General features: G+C 36.6%; 1 protein-coding gene across 2 annotated transcripts in view; it reads right to left on the bottom strand.

Annotated features, from left to right (window-relative positions):
• Window positions 1-5,672: 5,672 nt before the first annotated feature.
• SEC23A (SEC23 homolog A, COPII coat complex component) overlaps window positions 5,673-21,340 on the bottom strand; it is a 66,784-nt gene continuing 51,116 nt past the window's right edge. For both annotated transcript variants that reach the window (XM_044231615.1, XM_044231614.1), the window contains exons 18-20: window positions 20,261-20,416; window positions 18,015-18,080; window positions 5,673-7,077 (exon numbers count right to left, since the gene is read on the bottom strand). In XM_044231615.1, coding sequence (XP_044087550.1) covers window positions 6,988-7,077; window positions 18,015-18,080; window positions 20,261-20,416 — 312 coding nt within the window. In that variant the 3' untranslated portion in view covers window positions 5,673-6,987. The remainder of the gene's footprint in view (window positions 7,078-18,014; window positions 18,081-20,260; window positions 20,417-21,340) is intronic.

Below are 21,340 nucleotides of genomic sequence, written 5' to 3'. Positions count from 1 at the left end.
AGTCATCTGTAGCATTCAGCAATTTACAGCTATTGTGTTTTACTTGTCATTGAAAGTGTTCTGTATACAGAGGTCAGATGATCAACCATCCAGAACAGTGACAGGGAATTCTTAAATTGAATGAAGAGATAGGGCTTGACTTCAATGGAGTCTTTGAACTCCAAGATTCCACAATTTCTCTAGTTTGAAACTACTTCCACATTTCTGAGTAGTAAACACATGATTGTAACATCTAATCTTCCCTGAAATTCACTGGAGGAAAAATTCTAGATGGCTTGGCCATTAAACAACTAAACAATTACACTTAATTGGCCTTAACAAAAAAAAAATTTTTTTAAGATTTTTATTTATTTATTTGATAGATAGAGAGAGATCACAAGTAGGCAGAGAGAGGGGGGAAACAGGCTCCCTGCTGAGCAGAGAGCCCAATGTGGGGCTCTATCCCAGGACCCTGAGATTATGACCTGAGCTGAAGGCAGAGGCTTAAACCACTGAGCCACCCAGGCGCCCCGGCCTTAACAAAAATTTTTAAAGAATTATTAAGACTTCCATTTAAAAAAAAAAAAAACTCCATTTTACTATTCAGAGGATGAGCAGATTCTCAACTTCCTTCTCAGCTTTAAAAATGGGCTTAACACTTTAAAGTTTTTCTCTTTTGTTTTATGGAAAATCTCCATTGATTTTTGTTTTGTTTTCTCATTAAAAATCAGATATCATTATTTCCTTTCTTCTTCTTTTTTTAGATTTGTTCTTTATTTTCTTGAGTTGAATGCAAAGTTTATTTCCAATCCTTTTTCTCTGGTTGCATTTAAAATAAAATATATCCCTCTAATAACCTTTTTTCCCATACCACAAGTTTTGATACATAGCATTTTTATTTTTTAGTTCTAAATATTTTATAATCACTGAAATTTCTTATTTAATTCATGAGTAAATCAAACTTTATTGTTTAGTTTCCAAACACAGTGGTGTAACAAAGACAGTTTTATCCTTCGATGCCAGCAATTACAAATAATGTCAGTGACAAAATACTCCAAGCTGAAAAAAGGCTTTTATTGGCCTAAAATCTAAAATCTAAAATCTTGGAAGAAAAAAAATAAAAATCTGTACATTTGCTATGGCTACTGCTCAGTTTTAACATGTTTGTAACCTTCCAATTAGCACATTTTTATTACTTATCCTTTAATAAACATTGTGTTCTGTATGGAACTTAATTCAGGGAACTTCCAGTTAGATAGGGTCCAGTCCCAATATACATAGACACCCTTAAACTTGGAGGGTAAGTTAATAACACATTTTGAGGGGCGCCTGGGTGGCTCAGTGGGTTAGAGCCTCTGCCTTCGGCTTGGGTCATGATCCCAGGGTCCTGGGATCGAGCTCCGCATCGGGCTCTCTGCTCAGTAGGGAGCCTGCTTCCTCCTCTCCCTCTGCCTGCTTCTCTGCCTACTTGTGATCTCTGTCTGTCAAATAAATAAATAAAATCTTTTAAAAAAAAAATAAACACATTTTGAATCATTTCAACTCCCTCGGTGGGGGTGGGGAGAGTTTATTTCTTCAATACCCATGGTAGTAAATATCCCACTGCTTAAACAATAGGTTCAAGTAAACCACACTAGCCTAGTAATCACAAGATGAAGAAACAATTCTCTCGATCTAAACTTGGCAGTTTTTGTTTGTGGAGTTAAAATAGCAAAACGAAGTGTGAACTTTGAAGTGTAATTTTTCCAAGTGCACATTTGTAGTGCCTGCATGGAATCTTTTACTGAATCTGAATATCTTTACAAGTCAAATTTTTTTAACTGCTGGTTGTTTTTTTTTTTAAACTAAAAAACCGACAAGAAAATAAACCATTAAACAATGGCAAAATTTAGAGATTTCTCTTGGTATAAAGTTTTAGATGAGGTTAATCAAAACTCTAAGTAGTTGCAGTCTAATCAGGCTTGTACAATGTATAGTAAGACACTAAGCTTTAGATCAGCACATAGAAACTGTAGAGAAGGCAATTAAATATGCAATAACAAAATGTAAGGAAATAGACATTTACACTGAAGAATCAAATTTCAAAGAACACATGTAAAGGAACATAAGATGTTTGTCTTACATGGCCAGAAGAAATTAAAACAGCAATATTCAAATGTCTTGATCTATAACTGAACATTTTTTCAAAACCAACGGATCAAATAATGCCAATGTGCACCATCATTCAGCCATTTGCACTCATTTTTACAGAAGAACTTTGGAGGGTTTTATCAAACATAATAGGAATTTATCTTGAATTGTCTAGCTTATATATTACAGTGGAAATCTTTCTACCAAGAAGCTTTTTGCCACTAGCATAAGTTTTAAAGAAAGTTTTAAGAATTTAGGAATTCATGAAATTTGTGAAAATAGTTTATGAATATATCAAACCTACCTTTCAGCATTTTCCTATTTGTGTATCTTTTGCTTCAAATGAAAAAAAAAGCTTTTGAAATGTATTCTTCACAATCAACTGTGAAAAAAGATTGACAAGTCTGACTATACTCAGTAAAGCATGGATACATGAACAGATCAATTTTTATGAAGTCTTAAGACAAATTTACAGGTGGTTCAAAATACTACATATAATTTTGTTCATTACAGTAAAAGACCATTAAATATTCTCAATTTCCATAAAATACACTTTAAAAAGTATTAATCCAGGACGCCTGGGTGGCTCAGTCGTTAAGCCGCTACCTTTGGCTCAGGTCATGATCCCAGGGTCCTGGGATCTAGTCCCGCAGGGAGCCTGCTTCTCTCTGCCTCTGCCTGCCTCTCTGCCTGCTTGTGCACACACTGTTTCTCTCTTTCTTTCTCTCTGACAAATAAATAAAATCTTTAAAAATAAATAAAAAGTATTAATTCGGGTGTTTTGGGTTTTTCTTTGATTTTCTTTGACAGAGAGATTTTCCTTGACAGAGAGAGAGAAGTGAGAGCAGGAACACAAGCAGGGGGAGTGGGAGAGGGAGAAGCAAGCTTCCCGCCAAGCAGAGAGCTCAATGTGGGGCTCAATCCCAGACCCTGGGACCATGACCTGAGCTGAAAGCAGATGCTTAACGACTGAGCCACTCAGGCACCCCTTATTTTTTCTTTTTTATGTCTCTTATCTACCATGCTTTTCTTTTGTGCCTTTTTCACCTTCTTTGTTTTGTTTTGTTTTTTTTGGATGAGATTGCTTTTATCACTTTTTTTCCTCCACAGGTTTGAAAGTTATATATTCGGGTCTGAAAGTTTTATAACCTGGTTTGATCTTTGTTATCCTTAACTTTTAAAAATACATAGATAGGAGGGTGCCTGGGGGGCTCAGTCATTAAGCATCTGCCTTCGGCTCAGGTCATGATCCCAGTGTCCTGGGATCCAGCCCCACATAGGGCTCCCTGCTTGGTGGGAAGCTTGCTTCTCTCTCTCCCAGTCCCCCTGCTTATGTTCCCTCTCTGGTTGTCTGTCAAATACATAAAATCTTAAAAAAAAAAAAAAAAATAGCTAGGGACACCTGGGTGGCTTAGTTAAGTGTCTGCCTTCTGCTCAGGTCATGATCCCAGAGTCCTAAGATGAAGTCCCGCATTGGGATCCCTGTCCAGTGGGGAGCCTCCTTTTCCCTCTGCTTGCCACTCCCCCTGCTTGTGCTCTCTCTCTCTGATAAAATCTTAAAAAAGAAAAAAAAGATGTAATAATAAAAAGACAAAAATACATAGCTAATTCTATGTTGATTTAACAAAGCCTAAAATTAACACTTCCTTCAAATGCTTGGACATTTTACAGTTTTTTGGGCTTTTTTAATGTTTCCTTAGAGGAAAAACTTCCCCAGTGTCACATTCTCAACCCAAATAATTGGGCTTTATGTCGGTATAATCCATAGATGGGGAAGAAAAAAATTCTGAATTTATTTAGTAATGTGACTTCATTATTCCATATCTAGTATTGCATACCAATTATTATATTCACCAGTATTAATATATTAAGCCTAGACCAAAGTTTCCCTACTAAAGAATGGAAGAATGAACATAAGGAAAATGTTTTAATTTCATAAGGTAAGCTATTAAAAAGCAAACAAGAGAAACATCTGAATTACCTGATAAAATGCTCAAGATGAATACAAATCAAACACATAAAAGTACAAAATGTATGCATATATATTGGAAAAATGGAAAATGAAAATACAAATACAAATATAGGGATTAGAAAGCAAGTAATCCTAATTTGTTGGTAATGTTTGAAAAGTAACTGAATAAGTATTTTCATTCAAAATAAAATCAAGTGCAATAAGCCACAGCATTTAATTTGTAACAGCCAGTGAAGAATGCATTTGCTTTTGTCACTGTATTAAATACCAAATGCCACACCTAAGACTAATGCTTAGGTAGAACTAGAGACCCCTCTCCAATACTATACCTTTTCAACTGTGTCCTTTGTGCTAATTTTCTAAATGAGATCTAAGATCCGATTGATTTGTAGTATCCAATGCTACCATACCAAAGTGTCTGGATTTCACTATGACGGCAAAGGGAATTACATAATTAGATCTGTATTTCAGTGAATTGAAGAGAGGGCTGGAGGAGACTGGAGAAACACACTGGTTAGAAGGCTGTTGTACCAACCACGTGCAATCTGATGAAGGTAGAAGAGCAGTAAAATGAAAAACAGCAAACAGAACAGGGAGATGTTAGAGAGGCAGAACGGGTAGAGTCTGGTCATTAAAGATGTTGTAAAGAGTAAGAATTGAAAATGATTCAATGATTTCTGGCCCGGACAGAACAAGAAGCACATTCATTAAGTGCAGTCCATGGGTTAGGGAATGTAAGAGGGAAGTTTATCAAGTGGGGCACTGGATAGAGAAAATATCAGCTCACTTTTGGAATCAGCCAATAAAAGAATAATTTTATCTTGTTATAACAAAATATAAGTGTACACAGATGACGTCTAAAGTTGCTTTTAGAAATAAGGCCACTAGGGGTAGTAGGTTCAACAGTAAATTCCAAAATAGTTGTGGACATACCAAAGCTTCTCAGTGCTGCTAACAATTTAGCAAATACTCTTTATCCACTCTAAATTTCATTAAAAGGGTCCAACATTTCTTTCTTCAACAATCTATTTAAATAGCTAGCAATTTAGTAATAGCTACATTATACACAAAGATCTCAGGTGCTTTCTTTCAAAGGGTAAGTTAAAAGGGTATGATGCTCTATTTGTTCCTCCTTATCCCTTAAATACAGAGGTACTTTAGCAGCTTCAGCTGTAATTGATTTGGAAGGAAAGCATAGTGACTTATCACTCAAGAATAGCAATGTGTTCTTAAAGAGCGTAAATTAAGGGGCCACGCAAATTAAACATGTATTACCATCACAGGGGCTTAATTCAATTCAAAATATGCTAACTCCAAAACACAATTTCCTTATAGCAAAATCAACTACTTTGGGGAAGATGAAAATGCTCTAAAATTGATTGTGGTGATGATCACACAACTCTGAGTATTCTAAAAACCACTGAGCTGTACATTTTAATTGGGTGAACTATGTGGTATGTGAATTATATCTCAATAAAGCTGCCATTTAAAAAAAATGAACACTTTGTAATCCATTCATAGCAGATTTTATAACTGTTCTAATTCCACATTAGGCTTCTCAGGCTTTACTAGACTTCGAAATAAGCAGGAAAACACAGAAAAAGTATATTTTATTGGTATTTAGACCTAGCACAGTTCAAATCAAATAAAATGGAACAAAGCAATTTATTTAATTGAATATAACATATAAACATTTTTTTAAGTTTCTGTTTTATCATATGATTGTGTTCATGCAAGTACAATCATCAAACTGTCCTTCTAAGCATTTATCATAGCACCACCTTTTATTTGCAGTACTTGATATAAATTTCATTGTCAAACATCTGGCTTTAGCAATGTAAACATTTGCTACAAGTAAACTTTAAAAGGTAAAAGTGAATGATACTAATGAATAAATCAAAATAAAACTCAGCATCACATGATATCATTCAACAAAATATTATATAATACTGTTTCAATGAGAACAACTTAATACATTTCACAAAATGGAAGCAAAAATAAGAAGTAATATGTAAACTCCCAAAATAGTGTTAAAATACTGTAGGATATAATGTAAAATTTACCTCAGAAAAACAAGGGGAAACAACATAACCATGCAGTAAAAATCAATTTTGGTTTTGTAGTGACAACAGTTATTTTACTGCAGACTTCCTAAAATGCATTATGACAAAATGGTTTATTTTCAATAACCCTTCTTAAAAAAATTATCACGTTTAATCATGTAAGTTGGGTACTTGATGGGAATTCCACATTTTTTGTCAGTTATGGAACTGTTACCCCAGAAACTTTTCACCTTTTCATCTCTAAACTATTTTTCCAAATGACCAAAAACATTAAATTATCTTCATGAAAATTACCTTATATAAAGTCAAATTAATTCCTAAACAAATCATCATAAAAATAAATCTGCCTTAACAGAATAAGTACAGAAAAAGTATATGCATAAGTGCTTGAAAATCACAGATATATTTCAATAAACAGGCAAAATGTTTGCATTTATCATTACTGTTGATGATTTTTTTACTTTCTGGTTAAAACCAAGAAACAAGTTTTCAAAAAATCAGCAAGGACATTCAGTGCCACTTTGGATTTTTCCGCAATACACAAACGAGTTCTATCTCTGTAGTACAAGGCCAACTTTATTTTTACTCTTTAACATAATTAAGTTACAAAGATCTCAGATTTCTAAACCCAGTCATAATACTGTGGCAAGCAAAATAAATTTGTTCTTATTGCTCTTATATTCCAGCTTAATCTACAAATGTGAACATTTTTCCACATGTTGTCTTAAACCATAGAGTCTAGAGAGATACCTCTGTTGGTTTCCACAGATAAAATGAAAAAGGAAAAAAAGGAAATTGAAATATTATTTCATCCTCTTAAGTGTCCTTAATATGTTTAGCACTTCAAGCAGCACTTGACACAGCAAGTTTCTTCAAGTGATCCATAAACACTTGTAAACTAACATCATCTGTAAGAATAGGTGCTCCAGACTCCTAGAGGAAAAGAAAGATACTTGCTATGATTAAAACGTCCCTATTAGCCCTCAGGGAGAATCAAATTAAAACCACATTGAGATATCACCTTACACCAGTTAGAATGGCCAAAATTAACAAAACAGGAAACAACATGTGTTGGAGAGGATGTGGAGAAAGGGGAACCCTCTTACACTGTTGGTGCGAATGCAAGTTGGTGCAGCCTCTTTGGAGAACAGTGTGGAGATTCCTCAAGAAATTAAAAATAGAGCTTCCCTATGACCCTGCAATTGCACTCCTGGGTATTTACCCCAAAGACACAGATGTCGTGAAAAGAAGAGCCATCTGTACCCCAATGTTTATAGCAGCAATGGCCACAGTCACCAAACTATGGAAAGAACCAAGATGCCCTTCAACAGATGAATGGATAAGGAAGATGTGGTCCATATACACTATGGAGTATTATGCCTCCATCAGAAAGGATGAATACCCAACTTTTGTAGCAACATGGACGGGACTGGAAGAGATTATGCTGAGTGAAATAAGTCAAGCAGAGAGAGTCAATTATCATATGGTTTCACTTATTTGTGGAGCTTAACAAATAGCATGGAGGACAAGGGGCGTTAGAGAGGAGTAGGGAATTTGGGTAAATTGGAAGGGAAGGTGAACCATGAGAGACTATGGACTCTGAAAAACAGTCTGAGGGGTTTGAAGTGGCGGGGGGGTGGGAGGTTGGGGTACCAGGTGGTGGGTATTATAGAGGGCACGGCTTGCATGGAGCACTGGGTGTGGTGAAAAAATAATGAATAATGTTTTTCTGAAAATAAATAAATTGGGGGAAAAAAAAAAAGTCCCTTAAAATGTCTAAGCAAATATTTGCAACAGACTAGGAATCATTGTAAGCAGACTAATGCCTATGCTCCTGTTGTAAAAATAATCTGACTGGCCTTTGCCCCTGGTTCCTCTGAAAAAGTCTCTACATCCTTAGAATGTCCTAATAGTGTCTTATTATTCCTGAGCCCCTCCGATCACACCGAAGTTCAGGCTTTAAGATGAGATGAATCAGGATGGGGCCAGTCACCAGAAAGATCAACATGAGATCAAAGGGCTGGGGATTTAAGACAGCCTGACCTTGAGGGAGGGAAAGTGAGGTCAAGGGAAGGAAAAGAAGAGGAAGGGAACTGGAGATTCAATCAATCAGGCTTGGTAGTAAAGGAACAAATTCTGGATACCAATGCTCAGTGGAGCTTCCTATCTAACAGATTTATCAATATGCTAGGAGGATAACACATTCTCATTCCATGGGGAAAGAACACAGAAGCTCTGTATCTGGAGCCCTCCTAGATCTCATTCTGTGCAATCTCTTTGCTGTCTTTATTTGCAATCTGTGTAATAAAACTGTGATCATAAATACAGTGCTTCTGTGAGTTGTTCTAGGGAGTTGTCAAACCTGAGATGGGGGGAGGGGTGGGGAGCACTAATAACCCCCAAACACACACACACACACAATTTGTAGCTAGTTGGTCAGAAGTGCAGGGATCCCACTTGCAGCTGGCATCTGAAGTTGGGGACAGGTTGGCTGTGAACCATGTCCATTAACCTGTGGAGCCGGCACTGCCCCAAGGGGTCACCACCAGATTTGCACTGCAGAATCAGAATAGCTATGTAACCAATTTAATCTTTACAGTAGTAAAGTGTTCATTTGTCTTGAACATATTGGAGCTTTATCACTACTAAGGAGTAAATACATGCCTTAGTGAGATTACTGCTGCCTGACTACTAAGTAAAATTGAAATTGCACATATTTTGGGGTGCCTGTGTGGCTCAGTCGATTAAGCATTTGACTCTTGAATTCTCTTGAACTCTCTGAGTGATTTCCACTCAGGTCATGGTCTCCGAGTCTCGGCATTAAGCCCCATGTCCGGCTCTGTGCTCAGTGAGGAATCTGTTTAAGAGATTCTTTCTCTCTCTCCCCCGCCCCATTGTTTCTCCTCCTGTTCATATGCTCTCTCTCAAATAAATAAAATCTTTAAAAAATAATAAAAACAAAGAAATTGCACATATTTTAACAGACATGCCAGCTGGAAGGAAGTATATTTACAGTATTTTTTAAATAAACTATGCTGGGCACCTGGGTGGCTCAGTTGGTTAAGCGACTGCCTTCGGCTCAGGACATGATCCTAGAGTCCTGCATCGAGTTCCACATCAGTCTCCCTGCTCAGTAGGAAGTCTGCTTCTCTCTCTGGCCCTCCCCCTTCTCGTGCTTTCTCTCTCTCTCAAATAAATAAATAAAATCTTTAAAAAAATAAAATAAACTATGCTTATCATTTTCATTCAAGTCATTTTAATTGATCTCTGTAGGTTCTAAGTAATTAACAAGAGTTAAGGAAAATTCCTAACTTCTATTTTAATGAAAACTATGTTGGTAAGATGACTTTGGTAATCCAAACCACTAATAGTGAAATCTACTGTAGCAAGAAAAAAGTTTTCTGAAAGATTTTCTATGTGGATTTTTAAATTTTTCACCTGATACGCAAGTTCTCATTTATAAGTAAATATAAAAAATCTAAAACAAGTAATTTTCAGAGATCAGTAACTAAATAACAAATAGGAGACTGGAATTTATATCTTTTTTTTTTTTTTTTTTTTTTTTTCAGAAAAACAGTATTCATTATTTTTTCACCACACCCAGTGCTCCATGCAAGCTGTGCCCTCTATAATACCCACCACCTGGTACCCCAACCTCCCACCCCCCTGCCACTTCAAACCCCTCAGATTGTTTTTCAGAGTCCATAGTCTCTCGTGGTTCATCTCCCCTTCCAATTTACCCAAAAGCACATACCCTCCCCCTGGAATTTATATCTTTTGAAAATTTCTAGTCTGGTATTGCCACAGACATGCCATAACCTCTCCTGAATAAAGGAAAATCAATTTTATTACGTTTTTTTCAAATTCAAAAAACTTGAAAAACTGGACAATGAAGGGAGACAATAGCACTGGGAATAAGAGTTTGGAGTTTGGAGACAGACTGCATCGGCTCAATTCTTTACTCAGCCACTTACTGCATGTATGACTTTGAAGAAGAGAAGTTACATAACCTCTGTGTGTCATTTGTAAAGTAAGGATAACAAAAGGACCTATTTCATATGGATGTTATAATGATTAAATGAGTTCAACTGTGTAAAGAACCAGCACAATACCTGACATACACAGCAGGAATAAACATGTGTGAGCTATTATTACCTCTTCGAGGAATATATTATTTTATAACTGAAATATTTTTCCTTATTATACATTCACAGTTAACACAGAGAAGCAAAGGCCTCAAAAATATGACCTTGACTAATAATAACCTGGTAGCTCTTTTTTTTCTTTTTATAACTATTCCTGATTTTCTTTCAATTTACACGTTTTCCACCTCAATTCACCCAATCCCAGATCTATTTCAACCAGTCAAGACAAAATACACATCAATTTTCTAATTTATATACTGTAGAGATCTTACTTGAAATTACAAATACTAATGCGCGACTCAACTTATCAAAAATTTGCAGCTGATCTTAATTTTTCAACTGCACCTTTTTTCTTCTTAAAATCTATCCATGATTAGGCAGTAAGATCCAAGCTTTCTATCACTCGGTATATGAAGCGGGGCAGCAGTGGGGAAGTAGTGTTGCAATGGTGCCCTCTTCAGGCCATCTATGGATAAAACTTACCACTGGAACTTAACCACCAACTTACTTACCACCAACTTACTTGATTTCTGACAAAAAGAAAACTCAAGTGCAAGATTGTGTAATTCTTAGTAAAATGCTTGGCTACCAAGTTAACTCCCTAAATTGCAATCATCGATTTAGCTTAATGATTAAAAATTCATATTCTCCAGTCAGATGGCCTATAGTCAAGTCCAGACCCTGCGCAGTTTAGCTATGTGATCTTCGATAAGTTATTGACACTATTTAAGCCTAATTTCCTCTTCTGAAAAAGAGAGTTAATAGTTACCACCCCATGAGAGTGTTTCAATGATTAAACAGAAGTGCATAAGAAGCTCAGCAAGGGAACTAAAACAGTACGGATTCAGTTTATCAGTTATTATTATTATTATTATTATCTATAAAAATACTAACACTGGGGTGCCTAGGTGGCTCAGTTGTTAAGCATCTGCCTTCGGCTCAGGTCATGATCCCCGACTCCTGGGATCCGGCCCCACATCAGACTCCTTGCTCAGTGGGGAGTCTGCTTCTCCCTCTCCTACTCCCCCTGCTTGTGTTCCCTCTCTCGCTGTCTCTCTCTGTCAAATCAATCAATAAATAAATATTAACACAATTTCTCTTACAAAAAGCTTAGGCCAATAAAGACCTTAGGGCTCTCATTTATGCCTCTAATGCCTCTACTCACAGGTCATAATAATTAAACTTCAAAGTTTAAAATGGGTTTTCTTTCTTATTTTAAAATATCTTTGGGGCAACCGGGTGGCTCAGTCAGTTAGGCAACCAACTCTTGACTTCACTTCAGGTTATGATCTCAGGGGGTTATGGGAATGAGTCCTATATCGGGCTCCACACTCATCAGGGAGCATGCTTGAGATCCTCTCCCCTTCTCTCTAAAATAAACAAATAAATCTTTAAAAATAAAGTATCTTGGGGCATCTGGGTGGCTCAGTTGTTAAGCGTCTGCCTTTGGCTCAGGTCAAGATCCCAGGGTCCTGGGATGGAACCCCACATCCAGCTCTCTGCTTGGTGGGAAGTCTGCTTCTCCCTCTCCCACTCTCCCTACTTGTGTTCCCTCTCTATGTCTCTCTCTGTCAAATAAATAAATAAATCTTTTTAAAAAACTATTAAAAATAAAATATCTTAAGACTTATTTTCCCCACTGATAACAAGGAAAACTAATACCTAATATTTACTGAGTCTTACTGCACATATTATTAAACTCTGTAATAGACAAAGAAAAAAAGGCAAAGATAAGTAACTTATAGTTTTCAACATCCAGCCCAGAATGATGCCTCTCTCTGTTTACCAGCTCAACAAGTTCTTTATAAACATACCAACTGCATCTCCATGTTGTAATTTTTTTTTAATAGGCCCCAAACCCAATATGGGGCTTGAACTCACAACCCGAGATCAAGAGTCACAAGCTTTACTGACTGAGCCAACCAGGCACCCCCATGTTGTAATTTAAACCCAGAGAAGCAAGAACAAAGTTTTATTTCCATGAACTAAACCATGCTTTTTAATAATGTACAAATTCAGCCACAAAGATATATTTTATTCAGTCTGCATTAATGTGAGCTCACAACACTTTGTTAAAATAAATTATGTAAATGACAACAATCAGCTAGAGGGGAGGAACAGCTATCCCTTCTAGAAAAGGATTTCTGTATTTTTCCTACAAACCCTAGTCCACCCAAGCCCCCTGACCCCCAAGTATTGCCTCTTCACACTGAGAGTATGAGATTTTCTAAAAAGAATTTCACCTATTTGTTACTCCCCTGGCCTCTAAGGGCATTTGATAAGGAACCCCTGGTGAATACTATTTTAAAGCAAACTTTAACTTCCCCTTCTTCATTATGACTAATCACCATTTCCATGAACTTTAGTAATTGGTCCTACCTTCCTATCTTCTTGCAATTTTTTCTTTTTTTTTTTTTTTTTTTTTGCAATTTTCTTTTCTTAAGTAAGTTTCTCTTAAGTTGTGAGATCCAGAACTAAATCCAATGCTCAGATGACTCAATCATAACGGAAAGGCTGATTCATGGTCCATTCTGTATTCCAAACTTCCACGTCATAATAGTATACTTGACTTTTCATTTCATAGCAAGTGGAATGGCGAGGCTGATATTGATAATGCATACATGCATTACACAGGCATAATTTTTTTCTCTCACATGCTATACCCCTTCCACACTTCCCAAGAATAAGCTCCTTTCCTTGCTATAAAAACCTTACCTTTCAGGAGTTTTAGATCATGGATTCAATTTTTTTATCTATATCATAAAGGCTCCTTAACTCTTAAATACCTCCACAAAGCTCCCATACTCTAATCTCTGTTCTCCTGCCCAAATCTACTATACTCAATACATGCTATGTTAAGGCACTGTGGAAAGTCAAAAATTAAAATGACACAGCCATCACTCCTAAGGGACATCAGAAATGGATGGAAAAAAAAGGAATGAAGAGGCAGGCATATTATACCAAATGAGTCATGTAATCATCGAAAAAGTTTCATGGATGGTGCCTGGGTGTCTCAGTCAATTAAACGTCTGCATTTGGCTCATGTCATGATCCCAGGGTCCTGGAATTGAGCTCCACATCAGGAGCTCACCAGGGAGCAGGGTGTCTGCTTCTCCCTCTACCCCTCCCCACTGCTTGTACTCTCTCTCTCTCTCAAATAAATATCTTTAAAGAAAAGAAAAAAGAAAATGAAAAAGAGAAAGTTTCGTGGAGTCAACGAACTTTGAACTCAGCCTTAAAGGATGGCTACCATGTGGTGATACGGACGAGTCACAAAGATGGTAACATGCTTACTGTATTCAAAGTAGAATAAGAAATTCTAAAATTGTAGCTGAAAGTGAGAAAACTTCTTTGGATTATGCAATAAAGGGCCCTCAAAAGCAGTATAAAAAGTCTATATGTAATTCCAAAGGGGATTATTAAAGATTAAAGATTCCTTTTTTTTTTTTTAATTTTATATTATTCATTTATTTAAGAGTCAGCAAGCACATGAGCTGGGGGAGGGGCAGAGGGAGAGAGAGAGAATCTTCAGCAGACTGCGCTGAGCACAGAGCCCGACCCAGGGCTTGATCTCACGACTCTGAGATCATGACCTAAGCCCAAACTAACAGTCGGACATGAAACTAACTGAGCCACCCAGGTGCCGCAAAGATTAAAGATTTCTACACAGTTCTCTTGACTTAGAACTGCTTCCAGACCACTGTGGTCACTGTCAAAATGGAAGAAATAGGGCTAAAAGCACTGACAGTCTATGTTAGAAGTAACAAGCGCTTGACCTCAGTTAGAGACAGAAAAAGGAGATAATGGATAGGAGAAAGAGACCAAACCATTTGTGAATAATTAGGGATAGAAGGGAGAAAATAAAATGCAAATGACTAAAGTTAAAGTTCCAAGTCTTGGGAACTGAGAAAGTAGTGGTGCCCTTTGTAAAAATATGAAAGTCATGCAGAATAAGATGATATAAAGGAGATAAATTCAAGTTGGAACATGTTGTTTATGAAATGTCTACAGGAAGCTCCAGTGATGTTTAACAGACAGTTACAGAAATTCCAGTCTACAGCTCAAGGTGAAGTCAAACCAAAGATGAAGATTTGTTAAGTTAGCCTCAGATGAAAGCTGAAGCCATAGGGGTGTATATAATCACCCAGAAAAACAATGTATGCAAAGAAATCAGGGCAACATTTTGAAGCACCTCTATTTAGAGGGAAGGGGCCTTAATCCTAATTACTACAGCTTCTACCCAACCTGGACCTCACAGTCATTTAACATTGCTCTAAATTATTGCACTCCCTTTAATGTGTCCATCTTTCTTATCTTCAGCGCTAAATCTTCCACCTTTGATGCAATGCCTGAACTACAAAGCATGGTTAAACATAATGGAAGCAAACTCTAGAAATTGTTAGGAAATAAAATGGGCCCTCACTACTATAAAAGCCTTTTATTCCCCTGCTGTTGCTTTCTATTTCTATTTCTAAACAGCTATTCCGTATAGCTGTTTTTAAATCTTTTCTATTTTCTAGTCCTTTAACCCCAGCATGTCTCACTCTTAGTGAATAATCCACTATTATCTAAAAGAAACAGGCAATTACCCAATATGAGCGTTCTGTCCCCAACATCTTTCTCTGTCATTACCCTTCCTACCATTTGGTTCTGCAGAAGGAAATGTCTTGCCTCCGTACCAATGCTTCAACTCCACACAGTGCTTGTGATCACACTGTCTGCTTTTGAAGATCTTAAACATCTATAAGCTGTTCTTTGGTCAGAACCTTACACTTGGACTCAAGTAAGTTCTGTGCCCTTATCCTAGTAAGAATCATCTTTCTATCCTACCACCCGAACTCAAACTAAATTGCAACCTTCTTACAACCTCCACTCCTTTACCACCACTAATTCCTTATGATCTGCCTTGTACTCAACTACTACTTAAAACTGCTTACCAGGACCACAAATGACCGCCTAGTCTTCAAACCCATCCACCTTTTTGGGACGCCTGGGCTCAGTTGGTTAAGCAGCTGCCTTCGGCTCAGGTCATGATCCCAGTGTCCTGGGATCGAGTCCCACATCGGGCTTCTTGCTCCACAGGGAGCCTGCTTCTCCCTCTGACTCTGCCTGTCATTCTGTTTGCCTGTGCTCGCTCTCGCTCTCGCTCTCGCTCTCTCTGACAAATAAATAAATAAAATCTTTAAAAAAAAAAAAAACCAAACCCATCCACCTTTTTAAGTCTTCACCCTCCTTTAAGGTCTGCGGCATCTCAGAATTTGTTAACCCCCTTTCTTCTTTCTTTATATAAAGCCCTCCCTCACCTATTATGACATAGTATGGTATTCTTTTTTGTTTTTCTTTTAAGATTTTATTTATCTATTTGACACAGAGAGACACAGCAAAGAGAGGGAACACAAGCATGGGGAGTGTTAGAGGGAGAAGCAGGCTTCCCGCTGAGCAGGGAGCCCTATGTGGGGCTCGATCCCAGGACCCTGGGATCATGACCCAAGCTGAAGGCAGACGCTTAACAACTGAGCCACCCAGGCGCCCCAAGGTATGGTATTATTTTCATTTTCCTTCCACCTCTCTATTTATAAAATACTCCAACCACTCGTAATTCCTCGAGGTTTATCTCATCCTTCTTTTGCCTCTCTACTCCCTCTTGAACAAGTATCCGCTGTGATGACGGTAAGTATCACTTGTCCATGATCAATTTTCACATCCTTGCACTGATCACCAAACCCAAATGTCTAATAGCATCCTCAATTTGGCCATCTAAATGTTATCTCAAATTCAGTGTACCTGAAATCAAACATTTCTCTCTCCTTTCCCAATCCCTTGCACATGTTCTCCTAGTTACCCAGGCTCAAAATCCTATATTACCTTGTTCTCCCTGAACTATTTATTTTTTGAAAATTCAAACTTGTAGAAAAGTTGAGAAAAAAGTACAATGAACACCCACATACCCTATACCTAAACTCAATGATTAACATTTTGCCACATTTGCTTTATGTTTCTATATATGCTTCCTTTTCTTTCTTTTGTTGAATAATTTCCATAAGTTGAAGACATCATGATATTTTACTCCCTTTAGGATAGATCTCCAAGGTCATGGACAATCACCTATATAACTACAGCAATAGTATCACAATCAAGAAACGTGATAGTATTTTACTAGTAATTGGTATACAGTCCATATTCAAATTTCACAAGTTATCCCAATTATGTTCTTTAGAGTTGTTTTTCTCTAATCCAGAGTCCAATCAGAATTCAGATTTGGGGGGCACCTGGGTGGCTCAGTGGGTTAAGCCTCTGCCTTTGGCTCAGATCATGATCTCAGGGTCCTGGGATCGAGCCCCGCATCAGGCTCTGAGCAGAGAGCCTGCTTCCCCCACTCTCTGCCTGACTCTCTGCCTATTTGTGATCTCTATGTCCAATAAATAAATAAAATCTAAAAAAAAAAAAGAGAGAGAGAGAGAGAATTCAGATTTTGCATTTAGCTGTTTTGCTTTAGAGTATTTTTTACTTTCCTGCAACTTCTAACCAAATCTCACTGGTTCCACTCCTAAAATATCACCAAAATGTATTCCTTTTCACCATCCTGCCTTCATTCCCCCTCATCTGGATAACTTCAAAATATAGTTTCAATCTACAGACTGCTCTCAATTAACCCTAACATTCACCTATATTATTTAAGAGTCAAATTTGACCCTGTCCAAAAACCTTCAGTAACATTTTATTATTTACTGAAGACTCAGCTCCTCAGCATTCAACCTGGCATGTAAGATCCTCCACAATTTAGCCACATGATACGTTTCCAGTTTATTGTTCTATTCATCCTGTGTGCTCTGTACCTCATATGGTCTACACTGCCCTCTACCTGGAATTCCTCGCACAATTTCTACTTCTTGAAATGGTAACCATTTTAAAAGGAAATGTTGCCTTTTCTGATCACACACAGTCTCCTGCTGCCACCATGTACTCTCTTCAAAGCCCTCTTCCTCTGCTAAACCCTGTAATATTTTTCTAAATATCTTTCTAAAAGGAACATATCTCATACTGACTTATATTTTAATTACTTAAAGATATGTATATTATCTCTAGTGCTAGATTACCAGCTCCTTAAAAGCAGAGATGATTAAAGTGATGAATCACTAAATTCTACTTCTCAAAGTAATACTACATTATGTTAACTAACTAGAATTTAAACTAAAAAGTTGAAACATTAAAAAGAAAAAAAAAGCAAGGATGATCACTATGGACTGGAAAGTACCAATACAGAGTCCTGTATATTGGATACTTGATAAATGCTGATATATTGTACCAAGAGGTAGGACTTGTAACAAATCAAAATATATTAAGAGAGATTTCCAGGCCTCCACCTCTCTTGTTCAATTACAATCCCTGACCTCTTCCAATTTATTATATGTGGCCTTTTATGTTTTATAGTTCATGTCCTAGCATTAAGCTTAAATCCTCACTCCCCATGTTATACACTATATTGCTTTTTATCTCAAGGGCGTAGTCCTAAACTAGGAATATAAAGGAATTCTACCTATTTGATATGATCACTTTTTACTTTCTCTGATGCCACCAAATGCTAATTCTATTTTCTACTCATTTTTTCATTACTCTGCCAAAAGAAATCATTAGCAAATACATAGGGGAAAATACAGCTCTCACTAAAATAACAAACTATAAATACACAAGAAATAATTTCCAATATCCACTATTTACACTTACCTGTCCCCAGGCATACATATTATTATGAGTCTGTGACGGGTTGACTTTTGAAAGCAGGAAACGGGCCTTAAAGGCAAAGATGAAATAACGTTATCCATCAAAAATAGATTTAATCAATATGAGCTGAACAAACACATTATGTGATCTAAAATCAACTTTATTTAATATGTTTTGGTAAAATTAATTTTATTAAAAGGCAACTTTCAAAAAAATAAACTAAATTTTGGAAATATGTGGGCCACTACATGTTACAAATAAATAAATGTAGTCTCTTCTCTCCAAATCATACATTCATAACAACAAATAATAAACTGTTGAATCCAAAACTGAGCAGATAAAATTTATGTGTACAACAAGATTAGTGTGGAATGTACTAAACACCTGGTCTGAAATATCATCAGAGATTTGAAAAAGCAAAAAGTACCCTATACATTCTTTTACTTTAAACAATGACTCTCAAACTTTCTTAGACTGTAGGCTATTCCATAAGACAACTTACCCAACATTTTAACTATCTCTCCACTAAGACTTATAAGCATGAAAACCAGAATAAAAGGGGAAAAGAGCACCACACATGATGAGACATCATGGAGAGAACTAGGCATAAATTATTATTTCACACTGGAAAAACACAGGCAGTCATATCTTCTGAAATTCAGTATCACACAAAATCTTTTTCTACTCTATAAGTAGTTTAACACCAGAGCACTGGCTCTGAAGTGAGAACACTTAGGTTCAAATACTAGCTTCTCCATTTACTGTGTTTCCTTGGTCACAAGTAACCTAAGTCTCGGTGTTATTATCTGTAAAATGGAGATAACAATAGCACTGTTATGAGGATCAAATGAGATAAGGTGTATAAAGTACTATCAGCTTTGCAAATTCTCAATACATGGTATCTCTTATTAGAAATATAATAAAGCTCTAAAAATAACTGCTACCATTTCTGAATAATAGCTACTAATATTTACCACCTATTTTATAATACTGTGCTAAGCACTAGGGAAACAATAAACAAAGCAAGGTCCCTGCCTTTGGCAAGTGAAACAAACTTACAATAACCTATAATTAATTTATTATAGTTCTAATAAAATTATAAGGAAGAAATAAAAATTATTTTAAGAGTATATGTTAAGGAATTTAAAAAAAAAGAGTATATGTGAAGGGATAGCCAAACTATGGAAAGAACCTAGATATCCATCAAGAGATGAATGGAGGAAGAAGATGTGAGATATATATATATATATATATATATATACATACAATGGAATACTATGCAACCATCAAAAAACCCGAAATCTTACCATTTACAATGATGTGGATGGAACTAGAGGGTATTATGCTAATCAAAATAAGTCAATCAGAGAAAGACAATTATCATATGATCTCTCTGATATGAGGAATTTTGGGGGGTTTGGCAAGGAAAATATCAAACAAGATGGGATCAGGAAGGAGACAAACCATAAGAGACTCTATCTCACAAAACAAACTGAGGGTTGCTGGGGGAAGAGGAGTAGGGAGAGGGTGTTTGGGTTATGGACATTGGGGAGGGTATGTGCTATGGTGAGTGCTGTGAAACATGTAAGCCTGATAATTCACAGACCTGTACCCCTGGGACAAATAATACATTATATGTTAATTTAAAAATTAAAAATAAATAAATGAATAAATAAATAGATAAATAAAACCGTATATGTTAAGGGGTCTTAAGCCTAGCCTTCTGAAAGGTCCTGAAGGGCTGTGTGTATATGTACATGTACCTTATTAAATCCTCCTAACTCTAAAAACCACAAAGCCTTCTTCTATAATATACTTTCCCATTACATGATATTTTCTAGAGCACTGAAATGAAAGAATGAGGAAAACAGAAAATGTTACCATGAAGTTCATATTCATAGACTTCTTCACTAAATAAACAGAATTAACGGAATTATACTAGAAAGGTACACTACATTTTCTTCCAAGTTGTTCTTCTTGCTCAACTAAAGCAGACGTGCCACCATAACATCATCCTGGCTCCGTTATTAAATGTGGGCTGGTGGCAGAAGGTGGTAGAAATTGCTAGCTTTAGGCAGCTGGCCAATAATCACTGCTTTGCTCTCAATGCTAAAACAAAAAAAAAAAACCTTTTACCCATCTTCTTCCCCTTTCCTTGCCTTGTGAAGCAGTCTTTTCAAATTAAAGTCAAGAAAGCAAGTAGGAACAACTCATTACAATACTAACAACAAAACATTAACTATACTCACCTGGCTACCTCCATGTTCAGTGTCGATGTATCTCGGCATCGGAAATCTGGAGTGAAGAATCTCCTGTGCATCATCCACCGGGGCTTGTAGAAGATGGCGGAAATTTTCATATTCTGGCATGTCCTGGTATCCTGACTTGCGCCACTGTGCAATGGTCTAATTTTAAAGCAATTAAAGGAATTATTAATTTCTTGCCGACCCAAAACCTTTAAGAGGTTTTTCCAAAGGAATCGATCCTCAGAAAATAAGAAAATTATAATCATTGTTTCATTTATCAGTTATCAAATCAAGAACACTAATTTTGGGCGCCTGGGTGGCTCAGTGGGTTAAGCCGCTGCCTTCGGCTCAGGTCATGATCTCAGGGTCCTGGGATCGAGTCCCGCATCGGGCTCTCTGCTCTGCGAGGAACCTGCTTCCTCCTCTCCCTCTCTCTGCCTGCCTGTCTGCCTGCTTGTGATCTCTGTCTGTCAAATAAATAAATAAAATCTTTAAAAAAAAAAAAAAAGAACACTAATTTTGGTATCCTTGGGTAAATAGATACAAAATTAGAATATTTCTTCTCCTTTAAAAGTAAAAAGAAATAATAAACCAGAAAAAATTTTAAACATTATTAGCTAAAACCTATTTATTTAAGTTTATGATGAACAAGGGGGACTTCTGTTAACAGAAGATTTCCCAGAGACTTCAAAATTAACCAACTACTATTATAAAGTCTTTATCAATGGCTTTACAGTCTGGCAACATAGAGAAACAGAAAAAATTTAGTGATGATAGCAATAACATTATAAAGACAACAGACCTGTAGAAGAGCATCTCAATCAATTCTTTTATTAAGGCAAATGGCTCCAAAAATCATGTAATTAAATCATCCAAAAATTTAAATTTGTCTTCGTTTCTAACTTAACTGCATCAGTCAATATATACTCTATATGGCTTTATATTCCTGTATTTAACAGAGGAACAGTGATGTGCATTTCAGATTTCTCCTTTAAGCACATTAACAAGCTATTTGAAAAAAAAAAAAGAAAAGCAGCAGGGGCGCCTGGGTGGCTCAGTTGATTAAAGCCTCTGCCTTCGGCT

This window comes from Neovison vison, chromosome 13 (genome assembly GCF_020171115.1).
Source record: "Neovison vison isolate M4711 chromosome 13, ASM_NN_V1, whole genome shotgun sequence".
NCBI classification, from domain to species: domain Eukaryota; kingdom Metazoa; phylum Chordata; class Mammalia; order Carnivora; family Mustelidae; genus Neogale; species Neogale vison.
The sequence above is the reverse complement of the archived record's forward strand: the minus strand, read 5'-3'. Positions and strand labels throughout refer to the sequence as shown.